Here is a 25,420-nt window from a genome sequence, read left to right on the forward strand (position 1 = left end):
TAAAACATTTAAAAACTGGCCCAAGACTATCTGCAGAAAACTGAGGTGGGAGGTAAGAGCCTTACAGACAACAGGCCTAAATCCATCCACTTCCAGAATACACCAGGACCCTCCCTAAGGGCCACATCCTGCCTCCCAGCCCAGAGCCCCCGCATCTCGGTCACGACGCAGCCCCCCGTGTCAGGGTCCCAGGGGTGCGGCAGGCCAGGAGGCCGGGCTGCGTGTGCAGGCAGCACATCGGGTACAGAAGACAAAGCTTTGGACTCGGGATCTCAGACTTTGGGGCCTGTCGACCCAGGTGATCACCTCAGATACCCCGGCGAGTGGCCTCGGCCCAGGTCCCGCGGCCTCCGCAGTGGAGTGCCGGTGGGTTGATGCTCCTTCCTGAAGACGGCTGGAGGCACCGCCACGGGCAGCTGTAGCCCCAGTGTCCCCGTGGGATGCAGGAGCCCTGTCTGGCTCCAGCCCCAAGTAGGTCAGATTTCAGATAAGTGGGTGGTTTTCCTGTAAGTGACGAAACCCTCCGCCGTACTTAATGAGAAACAGACTCCTCAACTTACCCAACACGCAAGACCGCGAGCTCGGGGAGACCCTCCCTCCCGCCTCTTCCTTCTCACGCCCGGGTCCCCACGCCGCCACACGCTCCAAATGACCCCTTGGCCGTAACCTTCACCTTCCCATCTGTCACCAGGACTGTCAAACGCGAGCTTCTCCAACGGCCCGGCACCAGGGCCGCTCCCTTCAGGGCTCTTCTCGACGCCCTGGTATCGGGAAGCCGCTGCAGTCAAGCGCGGCCGGAGCCCCGGCACCCCCAGCACCCCGCTCCGGTAGTGGCCGCAGGACGCACGGTCCCGGGACAGGCGTGGGCCTCCCGCCCCTGCCTGAACCCTGCCCCGCAGAGGAGGAATCAGGCCACCGGTCTTGCTGCACGTGGCATCCCAGTGCAGAACCGCCAACCCAAGTCCGTGACCCTGCCGCCTCCCTCCCCCAACCACTCCTCCCTCTCTAGCAAAAAGCTAGGGGTCCAGAAGTCCCCAAGGAGACCTGCCTGGCCCCCAAGCTCCACACAAATCTTCCAAGCCGTTCATGGCCAATGGCAACTGGTTGTCAACGTGAGTCCTTTCCAGGGACATTCACCACTTCACCTCCTGCTGGACCGAAACGGATGTGAAGCGACTCTTTCACGTCACAGAAAGGACCTCCTCGACCTCCTCTAGTCTCCAGAGACACCGGAGATCAGCGATACTTTCCAGATCTGGGACCAGAGGCCCCCGCCCCATACGAAGTCGTAGGCACGCCTCCAGGGTCTTCGATGGTCACGAGCCCAGTTTAGATGGTGGGCCCAGGGGAGAAAAGCAAGGCAATCATGAGGCAGGTTGTGAGGGTCGGGACAGGGGGTGCATTACACTAGGTACAGTCAGACCGAGGAACAGGAAAATGCAGGAGAAAGATCCAGAATGGAAAAAGGAGAGCACACGAAAAAGTAGGAGAGGGGTTAGGGCGAGCAGTGTCCGTCAGACTGAATGTTTTATTTCAACAGACATCCCTGGTTTAAAATTAAAAAAAGAAAAAAAAAAAAAAAAGATGGAGGGAGGGGTTCACCATTTCATCACACCCACGAGGGAGCAAAACTCCCATCCAAGGACTCGGAGCCCCGTCTGAAGCATCGCCGCTCGAGTCTTTGCTCCAAGACAGAGAGGAGCTGAGTTCTCTAACTTCTGTTAAGAAAAATCTATCAAACGTGTTCATCCTCGCGGAGGCGAGGGCTGGGTCCCCAGGGAAGGAGGCCCTGGACTTGGAGGCAGCGGGGGTCCCGGAGGTGAGGCCGTGGCGCCGGGCTGCAGGAGGTCCCGGGGGCAGTCGGGTCCGGAGCCCTAGAACCCGTACTTGGCTTGGGTCTGCCGGCGGCTCAGCTTGTTCTCGGACCAGGCGTTCTTCAGCTCCAGCTCCCGCTCCTTGGCCTGCGGTGAGAGACAGGGGCGGGGGCGTCAGCCTGGGGTGACAGACTTCTCCCCTGGCCTCTGTGAGCTTCCGGCACCAGCCCCTTTCCCCCCTGGAACACGTACGGGAAGTAGCAAATCCCCTGCCAGACTGTTTCCTCTGACTCAGGTCGAAGGGGAGACCCCGAGAAAGCAAAGAGCTAACGGGGTTTAAGCAGAGCAAAGACTCAAGGGTCCCTGGCCCCGGGCGCCCGGCTGGCTCAGTCGGCGGACAGTGCAACTCGACCTCGGGGTCCTAAGTGTGAGCTCCACGTGCGGTGTGGACATGACTTAAAAAATCTTTACACGGGCCCCTGGGTGGCTCAGTTGCTTAAGCGTCCGACTCTTGATTTCGGCTCAGGTCATGATCTCACGCTTCATGAGTTAGAGCCCCTCGTCAGGCTCTGGGCTGACTGTGGAGCCTACCTGGGATTCTCCCTTTCCCTGCCTCTCTCCCTCCCTCTCTCGCCGCCCCTCCCCTGCTCGTGCATGCTCTCTCTCTGTCTCTCAAATAAATAAACATTCAAAAAGTAATAATAAATACATAAAATCTTTACAAAAACAGAACAGAAGCATCCTGGTCCTACACCTGCTGGAATTAAAACCGAATCTCTCCAGTGGAAACCTGACAGAGGTGAGCTGGAATTTGCATCTGAAAGGAGGACATCAGATGTCTTGGATGCCCGACCAGCCAAGCAGGAGAGGACAGTGTCAAAGATGTGGACAGGGCCACACGGGACACCAAGCGACAGCTGTGTCTCGAGATGGAGTGTCGCTGCTGTGCTGCACACGGTGGATGTGGAACCCTAGAAATTCACACCCCTTTCACGCACAAACTGAAGCTGTGAAATACAGACTGGAAGGCACCAGAATTGTGACTTTCCTCTGCTGACCTCAACGCCACACTTGGGGACCCTACGGGCACCACCTGAGAAGGGGGGCTCGCCAACCCCACCCCGCCAGAGTTAGCTGGTATCTGCCCACCTCCCCTTGGTTAAGGGGCGGAGGTGAAGAGTTAGGGTTTAGGGACACCTGGGTGCCTCAGCAGGTGAGCACTGGACTCTTGATCTCGGCTCAGGTCACGATCTCACCCTTCATGAGTTCAAGCCCCGCCCCTTCCGACTCTGCGCTGACACTGCAGAGCCTGCTTGGGATTCTCTCTGCCCCTCCCCCACTCGCGCTCTCTCTCAAAATAAACATTTAAAAAAAAAAAAAGGGTATGGGCTTAAAAGAAAACCCTACCCTCGAATCCTTTCCCTACAAATAACAAGTCAGGATAAGGACACAGGGGAGTCCCTGAAAAGGAAGTGAACCATTGACAAGAACAGCAAAAGCACATTTCCCCCTGAAATCACCAGGCAGCAATGTGTCCCCAGGGAAAGGGCCAGAACAGCACGTTCCCATCTGGGTCTCAGACAGCATTCGGCGCAGGAGGTCTCCAAAAGATGTCTGCTTAATGATTAAATAAGTGAGAGTTGCTGGGTCCTATCAGGTAAGTGACATTCTAATTCCAGAAGACATGTTTGGATTAGCTGCGATTTTTAATTATTTGTGTTGTTTCCTGCCACAGAAGTGGAGACTACACAACCAACATCCTTATCAGGTGGATGTTCTGTTAAAAGCTGGCAAACCCATTTTTTTCTTTAGATTCTTAAATCCCTAGATAGATAAACGCGCCATTTATTTCTGATAAACTTGCCATGTAATAGAACCGTAGGAGAAACCACTTTGCTGCCCTCCGCGTGCATGTCTGGGTATCTGAATCTCCACCTAGTTTACTAGCAAGCCCCTGGCACTTGAGGCTGAAGGGAAGTGGCAAGTGACAGGCGCCAGGCGCCAGGCAGGGTGGGGTGGTAGGTGATTCTGAAGGACACATCCCCCCCTAGCGGCCACATGGAGAACGGACCCGGGGAAGCTGGTGCCTGGCACCCGGGCTTCCAGCCCACGGGGCGGTGAAGGGGCCTCAGACCCGCAGTCAAGGGGTCTCCGCCGGCTGTCCCTGGGGTCTCCGGGGACCCTCTCACCTGATGGATCAGGTACGTGATCTGGTGCTTCCGCCGCTGCTGGCCCGTTGGCTGCTCCCCTTTCTTCTGCAAGGGAAGAAAACACGCTCGTTAAGCCACAGGAAGAAAAGGAGAAGTATCACACGTGCCCAGATGGTGCAAGGCTGGGGCTTAGAAACCAAGTACTTGGCCTAAAACCTGGGGGAGAAAAGTCAGCTTGGGGCTGTTTTTATGTCTGTACGCTCACAAAACGGTTTTTATTCAAACCATTATGCCAAAAACCCAGGCTGAGAAGCTCTGCCTGAAATAGCCTGCTAATATCTCTGCTGGACTGGAGATGCTTTGAGGTCAGGATTGCGTCTTCTGTTTCTTTGGTAACCCCACCCCCCCCCCACCCCACCCCACCCCCAGCAACAGGCACAGGGCTCTGCCCACAGTGGGCACTTGAAGCTGGCTGTATCACGTGTAGTGACTCTACGACAGCTTCTGTTCCGGGGCCTGGGTGACCGCCCTCCCTCTCGGAATCCTGCCCGTCTCCGCCTCAGCCCTCCCTGTCCCTGTCCCTTTCCCTTTCTCCCCGGCGGGCCAGCCACCCAGCCTGCTCCTACCTACAGCTTCCCCAGCTCTCCCATCCCCAGCCTCTAGCTGAAAGCCCGCCCCCGCCCCCCCTCCCCGGCGTGTGCCTCCCCAGAGACCCTGGAATCAGAATTTTCACCACCACCCACCTCTCCCCGGTCTTCCAGCCTCCACCCGTAACTACACCCAAGCCCTAACCAAGCTCTGAAGCAAAAGCTTTCCTGTCAAAGTCTACACTGGTCTGGGCTTTTTCATCCTACGGTTTTCCTGCCCCCCCAGTGCTGCCTCAGACCAGAAGCATCCTATCAGCCCCACCCAGCCGCCAACACTCCTCTCTGGAGGGTCCTCGGCAACCCCCCATCACTCATCGACTTTCTCCCGGCTGTGCCGTAAAGCCCTCGAGGACACGAACCGCAGGTTTCTCTTCTTTTTAAACAGTCGAGCTGTAACACCATGAGGCGGTGCAAAGAAAGTAAGGACCCAAGCGGCAGCAAACCCCCAATTCCTGGCTGCTGTGGGACACCGTTTAACGTCACCATCAAAGCCGACAAGCACGACGCACTCGCTGGCCACGGTGGACGCCACCCACGGCGGCTGTCGCACGGAACAGTGATGCTTCCGACCCGGTTAGGAGAGCACGCTCCCCCCAGTGGTTTTTCCAGGAAACACGGATGGCTCTGTGCTGATCTAACCACAGCCCTCTGCTCTGTCCTGTACGACCGCCAGCATTCGGTGAAAACAAACGGCCAGGGCTCAGATGGCCATCTGTGGCCACAGAACAGAGCGGAGAGAGTGGGAGGGAGAAGGGGAGAAGATGCCCGACCTTGGCCTTGCTGGTGCTGGGCTTGAATCCAGGGCTTCCCCACATTCCGCCCCCCGTGGCAGGCTCATAAATGTCCATGTTTGCTGTGCTCAGCTACTAGGTGGAGAGGGGTCCCTCACGCTGACTGAAGAAAACTAGCACAGGAAGGCAGGCGTGTGGTGTGGGAAGCATGGGGAATAAACACCCGAAAAGCCCCCAGCTGGCGACAATAAGTAACAGCAAAAAAGGAGAGGGGAGGGGGTGCATACTCAGAACCGAAGCCCCCAGGACTCTGCTGCTCCGTCCACACCTCAAAGATGTGCTGAGCCAGGCCCCAGCCTGGCAGGGTGGAGGCGGGAAGTGACAGAGGGAGAGGGCAGGGCAGCTGCGGGTTCTGTCCCGCCGGGGAGACAGCCACAACACATCAAAGCTCTTCCCGAGTCGCCCAGTCTCAGTGACAAGACTCCACCCCCCAGACAGAAAGCAAAGTGCCGCAAAGTTCTGGAAAGTTCTGGAAGGCGGAGGCTGCATCCGTGAGGCTCGGCGCAGGCTCCAGTCCCACGGGTGGCAGGCATCTGTGAAAGGTGCTGGGGGGTAACCATCGGGTGTGGGGTCGGGACAGGAGCAGGCCCAGGTTCTGCTCTGGGCACCCCCCACCCCCAAGTTAGCCATGCAACAGACCCTTCCCACTTACTTTGCTGAATGACTTCATGGTTTTCTCTTCTGTCAACGACTTGGTCATCCACTGCTGAGCCCCACTGAGCTGGTCGTCACCTTTGATCTCCACAAAGTTGACCTCCTCCCTCCCTCGGTTCCTCTTGCCCTGTAGCCGCTTAAACTGGAAAAGGAGACAGAGAGCAGCAGTGGGGGATCTGGGTGAGAGATCGGGGACTCACTAGAAACCCAGAATTTATGGAATCATCTTACGACCACCCCCCGCCCCCCGCGCTACCCACGGCGGCTGTCACACGGTGCAATGATGCTTCCCGACCCAGTTAGGAGAACACAATTAAGTGTCCTTAACTCCCCCCTGTGCGATACCCCCTTTCACCCCCCACCTATCAAACTTGTCCGATGCCCAATGAAAGGCTGCCGCCCAGACATTCTCCTGCCCTCAGGGAAAGGGAGGCCAAGGCGGTACCCCCAAACATGAGCGAGTACGGGGGTGGGGGATCACTGCTGGGAACATGTGCTCAAACTATGCGTAAGTTCAATGTACCGAAAAGGACCGCATACAATTTTCAGATTAAAAATTCAGAGTAGGGGCGCCTGGGTGGTTCGGTCGGTCAAGCGTCCGACTTCAGCTCAGGTCACGATCTCACAAGTTCGTGGGTTTGAGCCCCACGCCGGGCTCTGTGCTGACGGCTCGGAGCCTAGAGCCTGCTTTGGATTCTGTGTCTCCTCCCTCTGTCCCTCCCCTCTTGCACTCACCTTTCTCTCTCTCTCGCTCTCGCTCTCACTCTCAAAAATAAACAAACATTAAAGAAAAAAGAATTCAGGGTAAAAAAAAAAAAAAATCTAGGATTCTTCCTCTAAAAATTGGTTTTTACACATGCGTTCCTTCTCATTGGTTTGGCATCACAAAATCAGCAGACTCCACACCAGAGTGGACCTCAGAGGCGGAGCTGGGAGAGAGGGAGCCTGGCAAGGTTTCTAGGAGGCTGCCGCTCCCTCTTGCCCTCCTCACCAAAAGGGCAGGTCACACCAACGTCGCCCGGACTCGTGTGTGGGAGAGGGGGCTCTAATTGAAACACCCAGAGACCTGAGTGCAGGCCAGACCCAGCTCTCAGCATCACTGGTGAGGTCTCCTCCGAGGGACTCTACCTGCAGGAAAGAACTCTCGCCCCCGGCTGAGCTCTCTGCTGCCTCCCAGGCTGAGGACAAAAAGGGCCCAACTATGGACCGTGTCAAGGATACACCCGCAGGGGACACAGTGACAGCAGGAAGAAGCATGCGGAGGGATGGACACCTCTCTGTGAAGAGGCGAGAGGGGGTTATTTTTCCTAAGAGCCTGAATGCAAAAAGAGCACACCCCCACTTCCCCAGCCCCCTCCTGACAGGCTGAGGCCTCCCTACGGAGAGAACAAGATTTCCCGTCCGGAACACAGCCTGACAGGACCCGGGGTTTTCTCTCTCCTTGTGCTGAGGTGAGGGAGCCCGGCGGCAGGGGGTCCAGGCGTGTGAACACAGGAGTCATTACTGTGGCTGCTGTCCTCTCCCCAAATCCATCGTCCCCTTCACCTTTAACGTGAAGGAGCCCAACATTCTGGAATATTACCACCCAACTGGATAAAAGACTATCCCACCCCTGGGCTACCCCCGAAGCCACATGTGGTCACGTGACCAGACTCTAGTCAGCGAGACAGAAATGGAAGCGCTGGTAGGAACTCTGGGGAGATCTTGGGGAGGTCTCCCCAAAGGAGAAGAAGATACTCTTCCTCGGTCTCTCCACCTGCCGCAGAACAGCGGCCGCAATGCAGGCGACAGAGCGGCAGCCTCGGCCGCCACCACCGACCAGAGGCACAAAGGCCACAACGTAGGGACAGCAGAGGAATCATCACAAGGCGCCCGGGTCCCCAACAACTATGCAGGGCTGCCTCCGGCCTTCCTTGAGGAAGAAAAAAGTTAACTTCTCCGATGTAAGCCACTGCACTTTGGAGTTTCTGCCACAGCGAATCCTAACTGAATATAGTTAAAAAAAAGCAAAAACAAACAAAAAAACCCCACACCCAGTGCAGAGCCCAATGCAGGGCCTGAACTCTCGACCCTGAGATCAAGACCTGAGCAAAATTCCACCACAGGGGTGCCTGGGTGGCTCAGTCAGTTGGGCGTCCGGCTTTGGTTCACGTCATGATGTCGCGGTCTGTTGAGTTCGAGCCCGCGTCAGGCTCTGTGCGGACACCTCGGAGCCTGGAACCTGCTTCGGATTCTGTGTCTCCCTCTCTCTCTGCCCCTCCCCCGCTCATACTCTGTCTCTTCCTGTCTCTCAAAAATTAATAAGCGTTAAAGACCTGAGCTGAGACCAAGAGTCAGATGATCAAACAACTGAGCTATCCAGGCCCCCCTCCCCAAAAGGTTTCTTTACTTTTGGATTTGAAACCTGGCGTCCATGGGTCAAAGACGGTCACCCGTGCTTTATTAACTTACTGCTTCGTCATCGATGAAGGAGGCGTCTGGGGCAATTTCCTGGGGGGGGACCAGGGCCGGGTCCTGTGCAGGATAGTAGCCACCACTGTAATAATCCTGCAATCAAGAGAGGGAAAAAACACACCAACTGAGGGGCACAGCGGACAGGGGACAAGGTCTGGAGCAGAGCAAACCGTCACCAAGTGGCAGCGGAGGCACCCGCACCACCAGCCCCTCAAGCGGCCCAGGTAGAGGCGTGCGTCCCGAGGACCCATCCGTAACTCAGAAGACCCTCTGCAGCTTCTCCGATCGGCACCGCCCAGGTGGCTACAGCTCAGGGAAGGGGGACAAGAAACAGGCATTCTCTCCTGCTTCGGTTGCTCCCCTCTCCCTCGGTTGCTCCCCAGGGAGAATCCCAACCCTCACGCCACAGTGCCCTCAGCGCCACACCTCCTGCCCGTGAGATGGAGACACGCTCAGCTGTGAGCAGGCGAGACGTGTGAGGGCACACCGTTCCCGCTCCTTGTCTTAATTTTGGGCCTGTGGACCCAGGGACGCTGCCTGCAACGGGGAGGGAGGGTGCAGATCTCTGATATGAAATAAATCGCCACACGCCTGAAACTAACATAACATCCATCGCGTCAACTATAGTTCTTTTCTTCTTTTCTTTTTTTTTAGGGAGTGCGGGAGAGGCAAAGGGAGAGGGAGAGACGGTCTTAAGCAGGCTGCACACGCAGCACAGGGCCCGACGAAGGGCTCCATCTCACATCCGTGAGATGATGCCCCGAGCAGAAATCAAGAGACGCTCAACCGGCCTCTGAGCCACCCAGGCGCCCCTCAACTATGCTTCAATAAAAACCTAACATAAAATAAATGGCTTTCAGACTGGTACGGAATTTACAAAGCCGGGAACAAGCCAAGGTGTGTGTTCCCAGGCACTCGGCTCAGGAATCTGATGACCGCCCTGGAGCTGAGCTGTCGGAGGCTGCTGCGGTCCCGGAGGAAGAGGGGTGCAGGCAGGACGAGCCCCCAGGAGGCCAGCCAGGCGGCCCTCGGGCTGAGAAGCGGCTTCCTCCCGGCCCACGCTTTCTCCCAATTCTTCCACTTTTGCCCAAAACTCCAAAAAATGCCCCTTTAAGAACATTCATTTTATAGTGAACTAAATGGAAAGGTTTAACACTGACCGAATAAAACACGTAAGAATCCCGGGTGATCAGAGCACGATTTTCTATGAAAGCATTCACAGTAAGATACGTGGAATCGCAGGGTCCCGAGTGCACGTTACACGTTTCACGTGCACGGACTCCCTCGGTGCAGTTTATAAACGAATACAGAACGCCTGGTTGTTGTTCCTTTAAATGGCTTTGGTTGTTGTTGTGTTTTGTTTTGTTTGGCTAAACAGGTCAGAACACTGGCAAGTCCCTGAGCCCCTGGAGCCCTCTCCACCCAGGACTGTGATGCCGGGAAAGTCTTTCCTAAACCCGCTCACCTGGCCTCCCATATCCTCTGACGCCACTCACAACAGAGCTAAGCAGCTCTTCCAAATGGCACTGGGATAAAAAGTCATCCCAACTCTTTCCTGGGCATCTGCTCTGGCCCGGGCACCATGCCACGCTGATGGGCTTGTCCCAGCATCACTACGAGGCCACTGCTGTTACCCACACCCCCCCGTACAGCTGAGGAATCTGCCCAGACTCACACGGCTTGGGATTCCAAGCCCAACCCCCCCTCAGACCCCACTGTCTGTCACAGCACAAATTACGGTCCCCTGGCTCCCTGGGACAGGGGCTCCCATCCTTTCACCTTCCCGTGGCTCCTGCCTTCCCCCCTCTTCCCTTCTGTGTTCAACTCTCCAGATCCCCTTCCCCCTCAGCCCCTCCTCTCCTTCCTTCCTGCTCTCAGTGCACCCCTCCAGTTCACTCAGCCTCACAATCCACACCAGGGGGTCTTGGATCTCCCACCTTCTCCCTACACCTCTCGCCAGCTCCTACGGGGCTGGTTTCCAGAACAAACGTATCAGTTATGTACTTCTCCCTGTCAGACTTCAAGACGGGCCCTTTTTCAGAACAAAGGTGGTATGCTTTGAGGCCGGAGATATACAGGAAAATCAAGGCGCCGGAAGACATTAATTCAGCCCAAGCGAAACCACAGAGGCCGTAGGACCGGCTCAGAGCTCTCCATGACCTCCACGCTCCAACGCGCCCTGGCCCGCCCTCCGGACCACCTACCCACCTGATAATAAGCACCAGCGGCATTGGCATCGCCATATGTGGAAAACTGGTTGTAGCCGTAGTCATCCCCAGGCTTAGGCATCCAAGGGGCCCCACTTGAGCCCGCTGCCATCTTGAATTCGAGGGGGGCATTGGCTGCGTCGTCCTGGAAGGCCGGCTCCGGTTCCGTGCCTGGAGGCAGCTCTTCAGGGACGGCAGGGAGGGGGTAAGGGTATGGCTCAACTCCAGGCGGCTCAGCCTTGTCAGGGAGGGAGAAAAAGTTCTCGGGGGCTACTTCCTCATCACTGTCGTCCTCCTCCTGCGTGATCTGCTTCGTCACCTGTAGGGCAGCACTCTTGGCGGCAGCCTTGATGGCAGAGGGTGACGGAGTGGTGGTCGTGGTGCCCACGACAGAGGCGAGGGAAGAGGGCTTGGTCTTAGAAGCCTGTCTGGAGGGCTTAGCGTCAGAGGAGCCATCCGCGGGCTTCCGGGAGGAGGCGTGGGGCAGGGGCAGCCTGCCAGTCTCTTTCACAGGCAGGTTTTTAGGCTGGGGAAGCAAGGCAGACAGGCCAGCGCCCTCGCCGGATCCCTGGTGAGCACAGGTTCGGGGAAGGAGGGAAAAAACGTGCCAAGTGAGACCTGGTGATACGCGTCATCAACACCAAGAACAAGAAGCACAGATAGGCGCTCCGGCCTAAGATCTCACCGGCCCCTGCTTCCTTCTCAACTCTGCCCGCTGCCTCGCTGGGGGATCCCATCTGCCTCCTACCTCAGGCCCCCCTGTTGGCTGCTTCTCCCAGGGAAGACATCACCCCTGTTCCCCTCGGCTCCACACCAACCCAGCTCCGCTGCCCTGTGCCCCAGAACCTTCCCTGAGTCTGTGTGGCTTTTGGTGACTATGATGCTTTTAATCCCGCATCATCCCTTCCTCCCAGAAAGCCCAGGGCTCTCTCCAGCTGACCGCTCTACCTCTCTCCAGGGCTTGAAGGTTCTTCTTAACATAGGAACTCCCTGCTTCCCTGGGATTGCTACTCAAAGTCAAGAACAGGGCTCTGTCCAAAAGACCTTCACTCCTGTTGCCCAAAGTCCTTCCTCTGCCCAAGGAAAGCCCTATACGTGTGGCACATTCAGCTTATGCCAGAGTCGAGCATTTAACTTCTCAATCTGTAAGCTAAATGACTCAGCCCATCCCGAGTTCCTACTGCACGGAAAAATCTCTCCGATTCTGCTTTCTGTATGCCACGGGGCTAGCCTGGCCCAACTGGAGGGCCGAGGGAGGCGTCAGTCTGAAAAAGGAGAATGGAACGAGGCCACCATGCCCCTATCCTGGAGGACCAGTATACTTCAGCCCCTCGGCCAAGCAACGCCCAGAGCAAGTGAAGAAAGGCTGGTGAGTCAGGCAGGCAGAACAGTTCATCTGGCCAGTGGGCTCCTCCCCTGCTGTGTGTCCACAGCTCTGGAACATTCCAGCCAGGCGGACCGCAGAGACTCAAGCACGTAGGGAGCGGGCCCAGGTGCTATGTGGTTCACATGCTCAGGCTACCTTGAAGCGTCTGACTTCTCAGATGGCATCTGGGGTCACAGCCACACCCCTGTGCAGCACTGGGTCCCCACTCCGCCCGACAGCTGAGCCAGTGTCCCCCCAGCCCCTCCGCCAGCTGGGAGGCTGCTCTGTGCTCCGGAGGCCCTCTGAGCCAGTGCCCCCATGACTCAGGCTGCCCTTACCCACCCCCTCCAGGAAGCCACCCTGGGTAACGGAGAACCGGCCTCCAGCAGCCTCAGCTGCCAGTTTTGTCCGCGACTCCTCTTCCGTCACCCCCCACACACAAGTCCAGGACGTCACTCTCCCCTCCATGTGACTGTACCCGGAGAGCTCCCAGCAGTGGAGGTGACAGCAGAGTCAGGGGAAGGGGCAGCTCAGGCGTCACACGCCTGAGTCACAACATAGTCTGACAAAGGCAGGACCGCTTTTGCTTTTGTTTTCCCTGAGACATACGATCCACAAGATCAGAGAGCACGTAAGTCCCTGAGCACGGAGTGGAGCAGGAAGAAACTCCCGGGGGCCGGAATAAAGGCACCGGGACAGGAGAAAACAGGGCAAACGGCCGAGAGATCAGCTCCCGGCCGAGAGATCAGCTCCCGGCATCGTCTGGCTGAGGACTTTCGGTCTCAGGTCTGGAGCAGGAGCCAAGCTCAGCAGGGAAGGGCTGGGACTGGACGGTCAGACCCAGAGTCTGACCCCCGCCCTGCCCCACCCATCGCTGCCCGCGGGCAAGCTCCTTCAGCCCGTGGTTTCCACCAGCAGAATACGGGGGTGATGATGACACCACGACTGCGGCGCTACCTTGAGAATGAAATCAACTAAAGGCTGGTACAGCACTGAGAGCTGTGCCTGGCACGGCTGAAGTACTTACTTTCCAGGTTAAAGATGAGGCGGGAGGATAACTGCACAACACGCACGTTCCTAACATCGTTCTGCCCGCTCCGTTCACCCTTCCTAAACAATCCTTTCGGCGGAAATGCATCGCACCCACTGGTTTCCGCCTCCCTGCCACTGGCTGCCCCCAGCAGGGGTGACCCCACCAGGCCAGCACCGAGCAACGGCGAGGGGAGGGCACACGGCACGAGGGCCGGCGGCTCCGAGAACAACCAAACCACACGGAGGGAGCTGGTCCTCAGATGCTTGCATCTGCCCTACGTGTGATGTGGAAACACTTCCCGGGCGTCGTGACTCTCTTTCGGGAGGCAATACGGGAAGAGAAATGGCTTCTGCCAGGTCACAAAGCTTACCTGAAGGACAGTTTTCTTCTTGGAGGGCTCATCTTCCTCGGAATCTGACTAAGAAAAAAAGAAACGGAATAAGGCCTTCCTGCGTGAGGGCGGTGGAGGAAACACCCGCATCCAGCAAGGTCCGGACAAGGGCGGCCCACAGGTCTGTGCGGTTGCAGGGTTGCAGGGGAAGCGCCCGAGAGCTCCCTCCCTGCTCTCCAACCGCCTCAGGGCGAAGGGGTGTGTGGTGACTTCCCCAGGGCGCTTGTTCTGCCCCGGGTCCTGCAGCCCAGGCTCCTTGGCGTCGATTTCTATTCCTTTAAAGTAAAAGCATTTCCTCCCATTTAGACCTGGTGGAAAGAAAAGGCTACACCCATTTTTCTCCTAATAAATATGTCTGCTGGAAGACGGATGGATGTGGCCCACCATCTCCCCCAGTCTCAGCTGCCCTTCTGAAACCGCTCACGCAGATAACATAACCACACGGCCGGGCAACTCCGGCGGGAGTTAAGTGGGGTGTTAACTACTCTCTGTGCAGCGTTAAAGGTCAAAGCCATTGGAGAAATCCATTCCCTCTGCAAGTATGATCTACCGTCTGCCAGACAGAGTTGCTCGCGTCCAGGAAGAAGGTGAGCAAATGGGGACGGCGAGCGCTGGGGGCAACACAGGAGGCCATTTGTGTCACCCTCTGACTCACCGGGGCTGTCCCTAACACAAGCTCTCACACTGGAAGCTACCTGACCTTGTAGCTCAGTACCAGATCCTGAACATCGCCAAGGATCAAAAAGGTGCAAGCCTACTAACCCTAGGGGGCGCCTGCGGGCTCAGGCGATGGAGAGACCGACCTCGGCTCAGGTCATGATCTGGCTCAGGTCATGATCTGGCGGTTCAGGAGGTGAAGCGCCCAGGGGGGCTCTGGGCTGACAGCTGGGAGCCCGGAGCCTGCTTCGGATTCTGTGTCTCCCTCTCTCTCTGCCCCTCCCCACTCGCACTCTGTCTCTCTCTTTCTCTCCAAAGTAAATAAAAGCATTAAGAATAATTACAAATAAATACATAGGTAAGCAAGTAAGTAAGTAAGTAAATCCCGGGACGCCTGGGTGGCTCAGTCAGTTGAGTGTCTGACTCTTGATTTAGGGTCAGGTCACGATCCCGGGGTCATGGGATGCGCGACGAGTGTGGAGCCTCCTTGAGATTCTCTCCCCACCCCACCCCCCACTTGCACACTCTCTCCGTCTCTGTAAAATAAAAAATAATAACGCTAAAGCATTTTTTAAAATTAAGAATAAATAACAAGTGAATTCTCAAGCCAAGAACCTTAAAAGCTTCCATTTGTTCCCAGGGCCTGCTTTGGGCGTCTGCGCATAAAGGGGATCAGGCAGGTCTCCGACGCGTCCGTGTGCAAGACGCTGCAAGAACTCAAACGCTCTGCTGGAATCTCTCGGCCGACCCTCACGGCCCACAAGTCCCTCCCCCGGCTCATCGGCTACAAGGACCTCACAGCGACCGAGAATCTACTCTGTGCAATCCACAGTGCATATATCGACGGATGTCCCGACGGCCGCCCCAGGCTGGGTGACGGGAAGACGATGCTCATCCGCTCTGCCCACGGGCACGGGGCAGGGCCTGGAGCAGGTAGAGCCCTGTCCCCTGTTCCCCAGACCAGTCCCCCCGGTGTGCCTCAAAGATTCTGTGTGTGTGCTGTGCCACGGAAGAAGTCCCCGTCCTCAAGGAACTCACAATCCAGTAAGAGTGACAAGCGGCACGTAACAAGGCAGGACAACACAAAGGGCGTCAAGTGTGGTTCAAACACCCCCTCCACGAATCTGCTGGTCCTACGTTTGTCTCTCCTCCACGTGGGGCCTCACCTTACCGCCCAGTCCCGGCACCTGTATCAGTATGTTACAAAACCCGTAAGGGGAGTCTGTCTGGGGCGCAGGGGGACAGGGGAAGAGGTGGCAGAGGGCAGGACAGTCATCTTAGGTGGCAATCAGCTCACGACGCTCCACTCGTCCTTCCAGTAACACTTCCCGGCAGGCCCTGTCATCTCAGTTTCGAGGGGGAGGGAAGGCAGCCCCGGAGAGGTCAAGTACCAGCTGGATCACAGCGGAACCAAGGGCCGGAACCATTCAGCTCGCGCGTCTCCGCAGAGACACCGTGCCGAGTTGTCCCCTGCTGGCCTGGGCCCGAGATCCGCCCTGACCAGGCCCCTCGAGACCCCACTCGACGCAGACAGGCGCACACGGCACCAAATCAGAACTACAAGTGTGAGTCTCGGCTGTGCCATTTATTTGCGGCCCCCAAGCCTGTGGAAAATAGCACGCGCACACATCACAACGATGCGCTAAAGACCGCACGAGCGTCTAGCCATGGAAACGTACATAAATGAAAGTTCTTGGCAGAGTTCGAGGATTCTCATTCTCTCCGGCCTGCCAAGACATCAAACTCAACCAAAAAAAAAAAAAAAAAAAAAAGCAAATAAACAAAGCATTAAGCCCCAAACACCTAAACATCTTGACCCGTTCTCTCTGTTCCAAACTCCCATTGCCTCAGAGACCCCTGACCATCCCCTGGCCTCGTAACCACAGAGACAGGGCGCGTGGGGAACCACCTCACTACCGGGCACAGACAGTTTTCGTGACGTCTGGAGGCCCAATTAAACTTTAACATCTTAGGCAATTAGGTTCAAGTGCAACAATGTGCAAATAAACAGGTTTTGTCCAAGTCTCAGATGATTACGTTTATAAAACTGTACAAACATATTATTTTTTTTTAATTTTTAATGTTTATTTTTGAGACAGAGACAGAGCATGAATGGGGGAGGGTCAGAGAGAGGGAGACACAGAATCTGAAACAGGCTCCAGGCTCTGAGCTGTCAGCACAGAGCCCGACGTGGGGCTCGAACTCACGGACTGCGAGATCATGACCTGAGCCGAAGTCGGCCACCTAACCGACTGAGCCACCCAGGCGCCCCAATTATTATTTTTTTTTAACATTTAGTTTTGAAAAAGAAAGACAGAAAGACAGTGTGAATGGGAGAGGGCCAGAGAGGGAGACCCAGAATCCCAAGCACGCTTTGTGCTGACGCGGGGCTCAAACTCAAAAACCGTGAGATCATCACCTGAGCCGAGGTCAAGAGTCGGATACGCTTAACCAACTGAGCCACCCAGGCGGCCCCATAACATGTGCCACTTTAACCGCTGTGTGCACTCGGTAGTGTTAAGTGCGTTCAGTGTTGTACAACCATCACCACTATTTCTGGAACTTTCCATCATCCCAAACAGAGAGTCTGTACCTGGTAAACAATACCTCTCCTTGCCTGCTCGCTGCACTCCAGCCCCAGGGACCCTCCACTCTCCTGTCCCCTGGGCTCTGCACACTGTGGGCATTTCATGTGGCTGGGATCACACGGCACGTCCCCCGCTGTGGCTGGCTTGTTCCTCTTAGCGAAATGCCTTCCAAGGCCATCCACGCTGCACACGTGTCAGAGTTTCCTTCCTTTTTAAGGCTTAATGACACGTGTGGCATGGACATGTCGTGCTGCTGTCCACTTGTGGACACCTGGGCTGCGGGCGCCTTCCGGCCGTGGAGAAGAGCGTTGCCGCGGACATGGGCGTGCGTGTGGGAGTCCTGCTCTCGGCTCTTTTCACTGAGGAATGAAACTGCCGGATCACAGGGGCGCCGGGCCGGCTCAGTCGGGGGAGCCATGCGACTCGATCTCGGGGTCATGAGTTCAAGCCCCATGTTGGGTGCAGAGCTTACTTAAGAAAAAACTTAAAAAATAAAATTGAAAAAAAAAAGAGGGGCACCTGGGTGGCTCAGTCGGTTGAGCGGCCGACTTCAGCTCAGGTCATGATCTCGCGGTCCGTGAGTTCGAGCCCCACGTCGGGCTCTGTGCTGACAGCTCGGAGCCTGGAGCCTGTTTCCGATTCTGTGTCTCCCTCTCTCTGACCCTCCCCGTCTCATGCTCCGTCTCTCTTAATAACAAATAAATGTTTAAAAAAAAAGAAAGAAACTGCTAGACTGCGGAGTAATTCCAAGTGACTTTCTGAGGAACTGCCACACTTTTCCACAGGAGTAGATCAAACGAAGGCCATAGAGTCAGCTCCTAGAGAGCAGCAATCAGCCAGTGGTGACCTGGGCAGGGCTGTGCCATCAGACCCAGAGAGGGCGACGTTCCAGGCCACGGAGCCTCGGGCTGGACCAGGGCAGGCCCTCCTGGGTCTCAGAGGCGCAAACTGCTTGCGCCTCTGAAGGAGAAAGGAATGGACGTCTTGGCCTCACAAGAGCCTGAGCCTCCACGGCCACCACTGTCCTCTCCGCTCCAGCTGCCAAGAGTGACAAGACGCACGCACGGAGACTGCAGAGCAAAACGGAAACAGACATTTTCCATTAAGCCAGCCCAGTGGGATCTGCTCATCTATCAGAGCGGTTCTCTTATCTTCCCAGGCTCGGGCTCTGGCACACGCCCGCTCCAAAAGGCCATCTCGAGCTGCCAGGGCCAGGAGCCAGGGAGGAAAGAAGGGCCCAGGCCCCGACCCCCCAGGCTCCAAACCCGAATCACCACCACACTCCTCGCGGCTTTATCCCAATTAGCCTGACTCATCAGCCGGTTTCCGTCTTTGGTCTCCTGATCTTCTGCGGACAGGTGCCCTCCAGTTAGAGCAATGTTCCCTTTCGCCTGCCTCTCCCCTACAGCACCCTCACCGCACTGCCTCTCCCCTGCCGCATCCTCACCGCGCTGCCTCTCCCCTGCCGTACCCTCACCACGCTGCCTCTCCCCTACAGCACCCTCACCGCGTTGCCTCTCCCCTGCCGCATCCTCACCATGCTGCCTCTCCCCTGCCGTACCCTCACCACGCTGCCTCTCCCCTGCAGCACCCTCACCGCGTTGCCTCCCCGCTACAGCACCCTCACCACGCTGCCTCCCCCCTACAGCACCCTCACTGTGTTGCCTCTCCCCTGCCACATCCTCACCGCGCTGCCTCTCCCCTGCAGCACCCTCACCGCGTTGCCTCCCCGCTACAGCACCCTCACCACGCTGCCTCTCCCTACAGCACCCTCACTGCACTGCCTCTCCCCTGCCGCATCCTCACCATGCTGCCTCTCCCCTGCCACATCCTCACTGCACTGCCTCCCTCTGACACACCCTCACCGCACTGCCTCTCCCCTACAGCACCCTCACCGTGTTGCCTCTCCCCTGCCACATCCTCACCGCGCTGCCTCTCCCCTGCCGTACCCTCACCATGCTGCCTCCCCCCTACAGCACCCTCACTGTGTTGCCTCTCCCCTGCCACATCCTCACCGCGCTGCCTCTCCCCTGCAGCACCCTCACCGCGTTGCCTCCCCGCTACAGCACCCTCACCACGCTGCCTCTCCCCTACAGCACCCTCACCGCGCTGCCTCTCCCCTGCAGCACCCTCACCACGCTGCCTCTCCCCTACAGCACCCTCACCGTGTTGCCTCTCCCCTGCCACATCCTCACCGTGCTGCCTCTCCCCTGCCACATCCTCACTGTGCGGTCTCTCCCCTGCCACATCCTCACCGCGCTGCCTCTCCCCTGCAGCACCCTCACCGTGTTGCCTCCCCGCTACAGCACCCTCACCACGCTGCCTCTCCCCTACAGCACCCTCACCGCACTGCCTCTCCCCTGCCGCATCCTCACCACGCTGCCTCTCCCCTACAGCACCCTCACCGTGTTGCCTCTCCCCTGCCACATCCTCACCGCGCTGCCTCTCCCCTGCCACATCCTCACTATGCGGTCTCTCCCCTGCCGTACCCTCACCGTGCTGCCTCTCCCCTGCAGCACCCTCACCGTGTTGCCTCCCCACTACAGCACCCTCACCACGCTGCCTCTCCCTACAGCACCCTCACTGCACTGCCTCTCCCCTGCCGCATCCTCACCATGCTGCCTCTCCCCTGCCACATCCTCACTGCACTGCCTCCCTCTGCCACAGCCTCACCGCACTGCCTCTCCCCTACAGCACCCTCACCGTGTTGCCTCTCCCCTGCCACATCCTCACCGCGCTGCCTCTCCCCTGCCGTACCCTCACCATGCTGCCTCCCCCCTACAGCACCCTCACTGTGTTGCCTCTCCCCTGCCACATCCTCACCGCGCTGCCTCTCCCCTGCCACATCCTCACTGTGCGGTCTCTCCCCTGCCGTACCCTCACCGCGCTGCCTCTCCCCTGCAGCACCCTCACCGCGTTGCCTCCCCGCTACAGCACCCTCACCACACTGCCTCTCCCCTACAGCACCCTCACCACGCTGCCTCTCCTCTACAGCACCCTCACCGTGTTGCCTCTCCCCTGCCACATCCTCACCGCGCTGCCTCTCCCCTGCCACATCCTCACTGTGCGGTCTCTCCCCTGCCGTACCCTCACCGCGCTGCCTCTCCCCTGCAGCACCCTCACCGCGTTGCCTCCCCGCTACAGCACCCTCACCACACTGCCTCTCCCCTACAGCACCCTCACTGCGTTGCCTCTCCCCTGCCACATCTTGCCGCACTGCTTCTCCCCTACACCACCCTCACCACGCTGCCTCTCCCCTACAGCACCCTCAACTGCGCTGCCTCTCCCCTGCCGCATCCTCACCGTGCTGCCTCTCCCCCGCAGCACCCTCACCACGTTGCCTCCCCCCTGTAGCACCTTCATCGCATTGCCTCTCCCCTACAGCACCCTCACCACACTGCCTCTCCCCTGCCACACCCTCACCGTGCTGCTTCTCCCCTACAGCACCCTCACCGTGTTGCCTCTCCCCTGCCGTACCCTCACTGCGCTGCCTCTCCCCTACAGCACCCTCACTGAGTTGCCTCTCCCCTGCCACATCCTCACCGCGCTGCCTCTCCCCTGCCTCACTCTCACCACGCTGCCTCTCCCCTGCCACATCCTCACCACACTGCCTCTCCCCTGCCTCACCCTCACCGTGCTGCCTCTCCCCTGCCACATCCTCACTGTGCGGTCTCTCCCCTGCCGTACCCTCACCGCGCTGCCTCTCCCCTGCAGCAAGCACCCTCATCGTGTTGCCTCTCCCCACCGCACCCTCACCTGCTGCCTGTACAGCTGTGCTTGTCCATGGCTCTTCTCTCTCCCCAACAGGCACTGCTTCAGAACAAAACACCCCTGGACTCAACCCTGCCACTCCCAAACTGTGACTTGAGACAGATCACCTCTGTTCTCTAAACTCCTGTTTCCTCACCTGTAGACCAGGGCTGCAACCGCCCAGGCAGTGTCAGCCACTCAGCGGGTGTCCCAGAAGGGTCTGTGCCCCTTCCCGCTCCACCTCTACCGAGGGCTGAAACTCGGCTAAACCTGCTGCCGTCAACTCTTTACTTGGTTAACAGAAATGACCAAAATTAGTGAAGTCTGCCTCTCACACCCTCCAATTTTCCACTCTCTGGGTAAACGATCTGGAAGTATAAGTAATCCTAACCCAGATAAGCCTCAAATTTGCTTGCTCTAAAATGCATGTTATAGGACACAAAACTTTTTCTTTTATTTTTTTTTTAATTTTTTAAATGTTTATTTATTTTTGAGACTGAGAGAGAAAGAGACAGAGTGCAAGCAGGGGAGGGGCAGAGAGAGGGAGACACGGAATCCCAAGCAGGCTCCGGGCTCCGAGCTGTCAGCACTGAGCCCGTTGTGGGGCTCGAACTCATGAACCTTGAGATCACAACCCAAGACGAAGTCAGACGCGTAGACTGAGCCACCCAGGTGCCCCAAGGACAGAAAACTCTTACAGCAGACTCACTTTGCTAATTTTGACATTTTGTATCCTAATTTTAGAAGTCTGAGTCCATGAAATCAACAATCGTCCAGCCCAATGCAGTGGGGGGGGGGGGGGTTAGCTCGGGTGGAGTAAGGAGAGAAGAAGGGAAAAGGAAATGACCATCTGTTCGGTGGGTCGTTCCCAGTCCCTCCTGTAAACCGAAGGCTGACTGAATGTGACCTCGCGTGGCACCTGGACAAACTTGGGCACTGCCCCGCCCCGACTGCAGCTGACTGATGAGCCGACCCACATCAGACCGACCGTATTCTCTCTCCTGGAACACCAGGACCGGGACTAAGAACGCGGCTCCATCTGGACTGATCACTAAAGAGAAATAAACACGAGAAGGGGTGGGGGTGGGGCGGCCATCTTTCATGGGCCGCAAAGGTCAAGCAGCAGAGGAAACTGATCTGCAGCCAAAGAAGCATGAATCAAACTCGCAAAGATCTCCAACGTCTGACTGCAGGCCCTTTCCCGGGCACCTCGGGACACTCATTATTCAACCTGGCTTCAGGTGGTTTCTGATCCTTGCAACCAACTAAATCCAGCTAATAATCCCCAACCTGCTCTGTATTCCCTAAATAAATGGCACCACTACCCTCCGGCTGCCTGAGCTAAAAGGCAGGGGTCAACCTCGAATCCCGGCCCTCATCTAGGCCGTCCCATCGACCGCCCAGACGGCCCAGACGCTCTACCCCGTCCACAGGCCTGCCGCCTGCAGCTCTCCCCAGGCCCGCGCCCGGGTGCCCAGGCCACCACCCCCTGCCACGCCGTGCCTGCCGGTCTTGCTCCCCCAGGTCTTAGCCGCTGTGCAACCAGAGAATTCTTGCTCGGCCTGTTAAGGGCGCCTCACTACCCCAGGGTCACTTACGAAGGCCTTTCCGTGGTGCCCAGAGGCCACATCCCCTGGCCTCAGCACCCCCACGTCCCCGCATCCAGCTCCGGAGCTTAACTCACTCCAGGTGCCCCGGAAGCATGGTCTCTCTCGCCGCTAAGCTCCCTGCCACATCCTGCCCCTCCGCCTGACGTGCTCCTCCCCGCGGCACCCGCTTTCTCCGGCTCCCTCTACTCACGTATCTCATCTCTGTGCAGACATCTCCTCCCTCTGGCAGCCTCCCCAGCCTCTAGACCGGATTGGCACCCACTAGGTACGTTCCCACGGCACCAGCTCTACCGTGGCTCTTCTCCGACTTGACCTGAAATCTATCTCCTCGTCCGCCTCCTCCAGAAGCTCCTTGTGGGCAGAGCCTATCACGTTCACCGTACTCCGAGCTGCTGGCACAGAGAAGCAGGCTAGGATCGAACAATCGAACGAACCAACGAACAAACGAGAGTTCAGAGTTCACTGCTGCTACTTCAACTCCAAACCCTAAAGGGAAGTCACTTAAGAAAATGTTTGTTTATTTCTCCAAACGTGCCCTGTGAGCCTACTAAGTGCAAGACACACAGCTTAGAACCGGAGGAGCACGACCCTAAAGCCAGCAGCCGCCCTCAGCTGACCATCCTGTGCTCTTGGGGACCTTTCCGCAGGAACCATGCGCTCAGAGACCGCCAGCACCAGCTCAAGATGAAGGAAGGTAGGAAACTGAAGGGGGAGGAAGCTTTGGCTTCATTTGAATGATCGAGTGAGAGTCTGGAGTCTCGAGTCTCCTTCACCTTGGGGCATTCGGGAACTTTGGGAACTTCGAGAATCACACTGACAAAGGAGGGACGGGGCGGGGAGTCCTCAGGGGTTTCCCCCACCTCAGCCAGACCGAATGGAAGACTCTACAACCTTTAGCGTTAACTTGCTCTGATGCTGCCTCCCCAGACCTGCAAATGAACTCCCCGCTGTCACAGTGGAGGGAGGCAGGCTGCCTCAAAGTGCCTCCTCCCCCCCAGACATCAGAGGTAAACTAGGCGGAGAACACGGCGAAGCGGAGAAGAGAGAGTGCGGAAGAAATGAACCCGTTCTCTTCGGTCTTGTTCAGGGACTTCCCTGCGCGCGAGGCAAAACCAAGACCAAAGTTTCACTGGAGACAGAAGGCTGTTTGGGATCCTGGACTTGGAAACAACAGACTCGGGGCAAAGAAAGGGTGAGGTAACGTGGAAGAAAGTTTGGAACGAGACGTGAGGGAGATCCTGGAGCCTCCTTTTCGTGAACAGTCCACATTCATTCACGTGTATTCACTCAGGGAACATCCAGGCAGCAGTCCGCACACCCCGAGCACTGTTTCGACCGCGAGGGATACGGCACGAATCAACAGGGCCTGCCTTCGGGGGGCTTGTACGGCTGCCGGAGAAAAAGGAAGGGAAACGGTGAGGGATGAGAGGCTGCAGTTCATGCAGGTGGACCACAAAACCCTCCTGAGAAGCCAGCTTCCAAAGGAGCCGATGGGAGAACAAAAGGCCATCTGGGGTTAGAAGGCGAGGGGCCAGCAAGTGCAAGGAACGGGGGACGGCCCCCAGCCAGAGCTGGAAGCCTGCAGGGCAGGAAGAGCAAAAATAAGCCTCTCCCAGAGGGCTACCAAAGGTGAGCGCAAGACTGACCGGTTCGCTCTTCAGGAGCCAGAGAGGAAAGACCTTGGCATTAACCGTAAGCCCCTGCCCGCCCGCAGGCTCCATGTCTCCTTTATTCCCAAAGCACTCGCTCCAGAACAGGCCTTCTATTTTCTGTTCCAACGTGGCGGCTTCTTCTAGAAATAGAACCCAAGCCTCCTATCTCCCCTAGGCTTAGCGGTACCTAAACGGGGAAACTGAGGCACCGGCCTGGAAGTGACAGACCCAGCTCTTCACCTCCACTCTGTCCTTTTCCAGGTAAGATCTTACCTGCCGGACACCTGTTCCCTCCCAGAGCTCTGCGGCAGTTGAAAGGGGAAGAAGGGGAAGGACAAACCCTCCCCTTCTTCCCTAACTCCCCTCAAGAGCAGAACTCGGGATGCCTATTCTTTTCGTCCAGACCCTAATGGTTTTAGGTGCAAGGGGGAAAAGTTGGTCCCGAATGTGCAGGCAAGGGCTCAGCTCAGGAATCCTGCCTCCTGTCACTTCTTCAGGTGGCAGGTCGTAAGCCGTTCTCCGGATAAGACAAGTACCGCGCGGCCTGGGCTGAAGACGCAACAGGGGAGCAGAAGCAGGCGCGCGGGGGCCCGGGACCGCCAGTGCCGGGGGACGGGACGTGGCCCTTCCGCAGGCGGGTCCGGCCCCGCGAAACCCGCGTGGACAAACAGCGAAGTTGACAAACTCAGCTCAGTGAATCGCAGCGTGGCAGGAACGCAGCGGTCCGCGGCCAACGGAGGCACGCACAGGAGGCAGCCCCGGAACCTCCCAGGTCCCTGGTCCGGCGGGGCCCAAACCCGAGCCGAGGGGCAGTGCGGGGGCGCCCTCCCCGGATACTCACATCCCCCTTACGCAGCTCCGGCGCCGCGATCTTCACGGGCTCTGTCCGCTTCTTTGGCTTGGGAAGGCCCAGGGGGGGCCCGGCACCGCCCACGGAGGGCGGCAGGCCGAGGCCGGGGCCCCGGGGCGAGGGCAGCCCCAATCCCAGCCCCTCCCCAACTCCCGCCGCCTCGGCCGGGCTCACGCCTGGGGGTGGGGGGAAGCCCCCCAGGCCGAAGGGCAAAGGCGGAGGCGGCTGGAGCCGGGGGTCTCCGGCGGGAGGGGGCAGCAGCAGCGGCGGGGGGAAAGCTGGGGCCAGCATCTGGGGGGGCGGAGGCAGCAGGGCCGGGCCCTTGGGTGCGGGGAGAGAAGCGAACAGGCCCCCTAAAGCGGGCCCAGATGGAGGGGCCGCCGCCTCCTCCTCCTCCGGCTCCGGCTCAGCCTCATCCGGCTCACTCTCATCGCTGCTGGCGTAAGCAACCAGCGACATGGCGCCTCCCGCCTTTGGGGCGCCCTTGCCGGCAGACGAGGCCTACTTGAGACCGGGGATGTCCGGGGGCCTAGTGGGCCCCGCCACTGGGCGGGGCGGGGCACCGAAAAGCCCGCCTTCTCCGTACTCTGGGGCTAGGCCCGGCAGGAGCCCATGGCCACGGTAGATTTCCACCGAGCAAGGCTTCCCTCTTCACTTAAGCTCCCAGTCCCGGGCAACTACACACAGCTAATGGCCGCCGAGTCACTCCGCCTCCTCCTCGCCTCACCAATATAGAAACTACAACTCCCAGAGGACACTTTGGCCACAACTCCATTCTCCGCCACTGGAAGCCCAGCGCGGGGCAC

General features: G+C 58.0%; 1 protein-coding gene across 1 annotated transcript; it reads right to left on the bottom strand.

Moving 5' to 3' along the window:
* Positions 1 to 1,473: 1,473 nt before the first annotated feature.
* Positions 1,474 to 25,394, bottom strand: PRCC (proline rich mitotic checkpoint control factor). The gene is made up of 7 exons (XM_047092809.1): positions 24,606 to 25,394; positions 13,487 to 13,534; positions 10,719 to 11,285; positions 8,508 to 8,603; positions 6,055 to 6,198; positions 4,004 to 4,069; positions 1,474 to 1,961 (listed from the first exon to the last, which is right to left on the bottom strand). The coding sequence occupies exons 1-7, from the start codon at positions 25,071 to 25,073 to the stop codon at positions 1,875 to 1,877; spliced, it is 1,476 nt and encodes a 491-aa protein (XP_046948765.1). The 5' UTR covers positions 25,074 to 25,394; the 3' UTR covers positions 1,474 to 1,874.
* Between the last annotated feature and the right edge of the window lie 26 nt (positions 25,395 to 25,420).

The sequence above is a fragment of the Lynx rufus genome, unplaced genomic scaffold (assembly GCF_022079265.1).
Source record: "Lynx rufus isolate CCGP_SWC_20201006 ecotype Redwood Valley unplaced genomic scaffold, mLynRuf1.p SCAF_31, whole genome shotgun sequence".
Taxonomy (NCBI): Eukaryota; Metazoa; Chordata; class Mammalia; order Carnivora; family Felidae; genus Lynx; species Lynx rufus.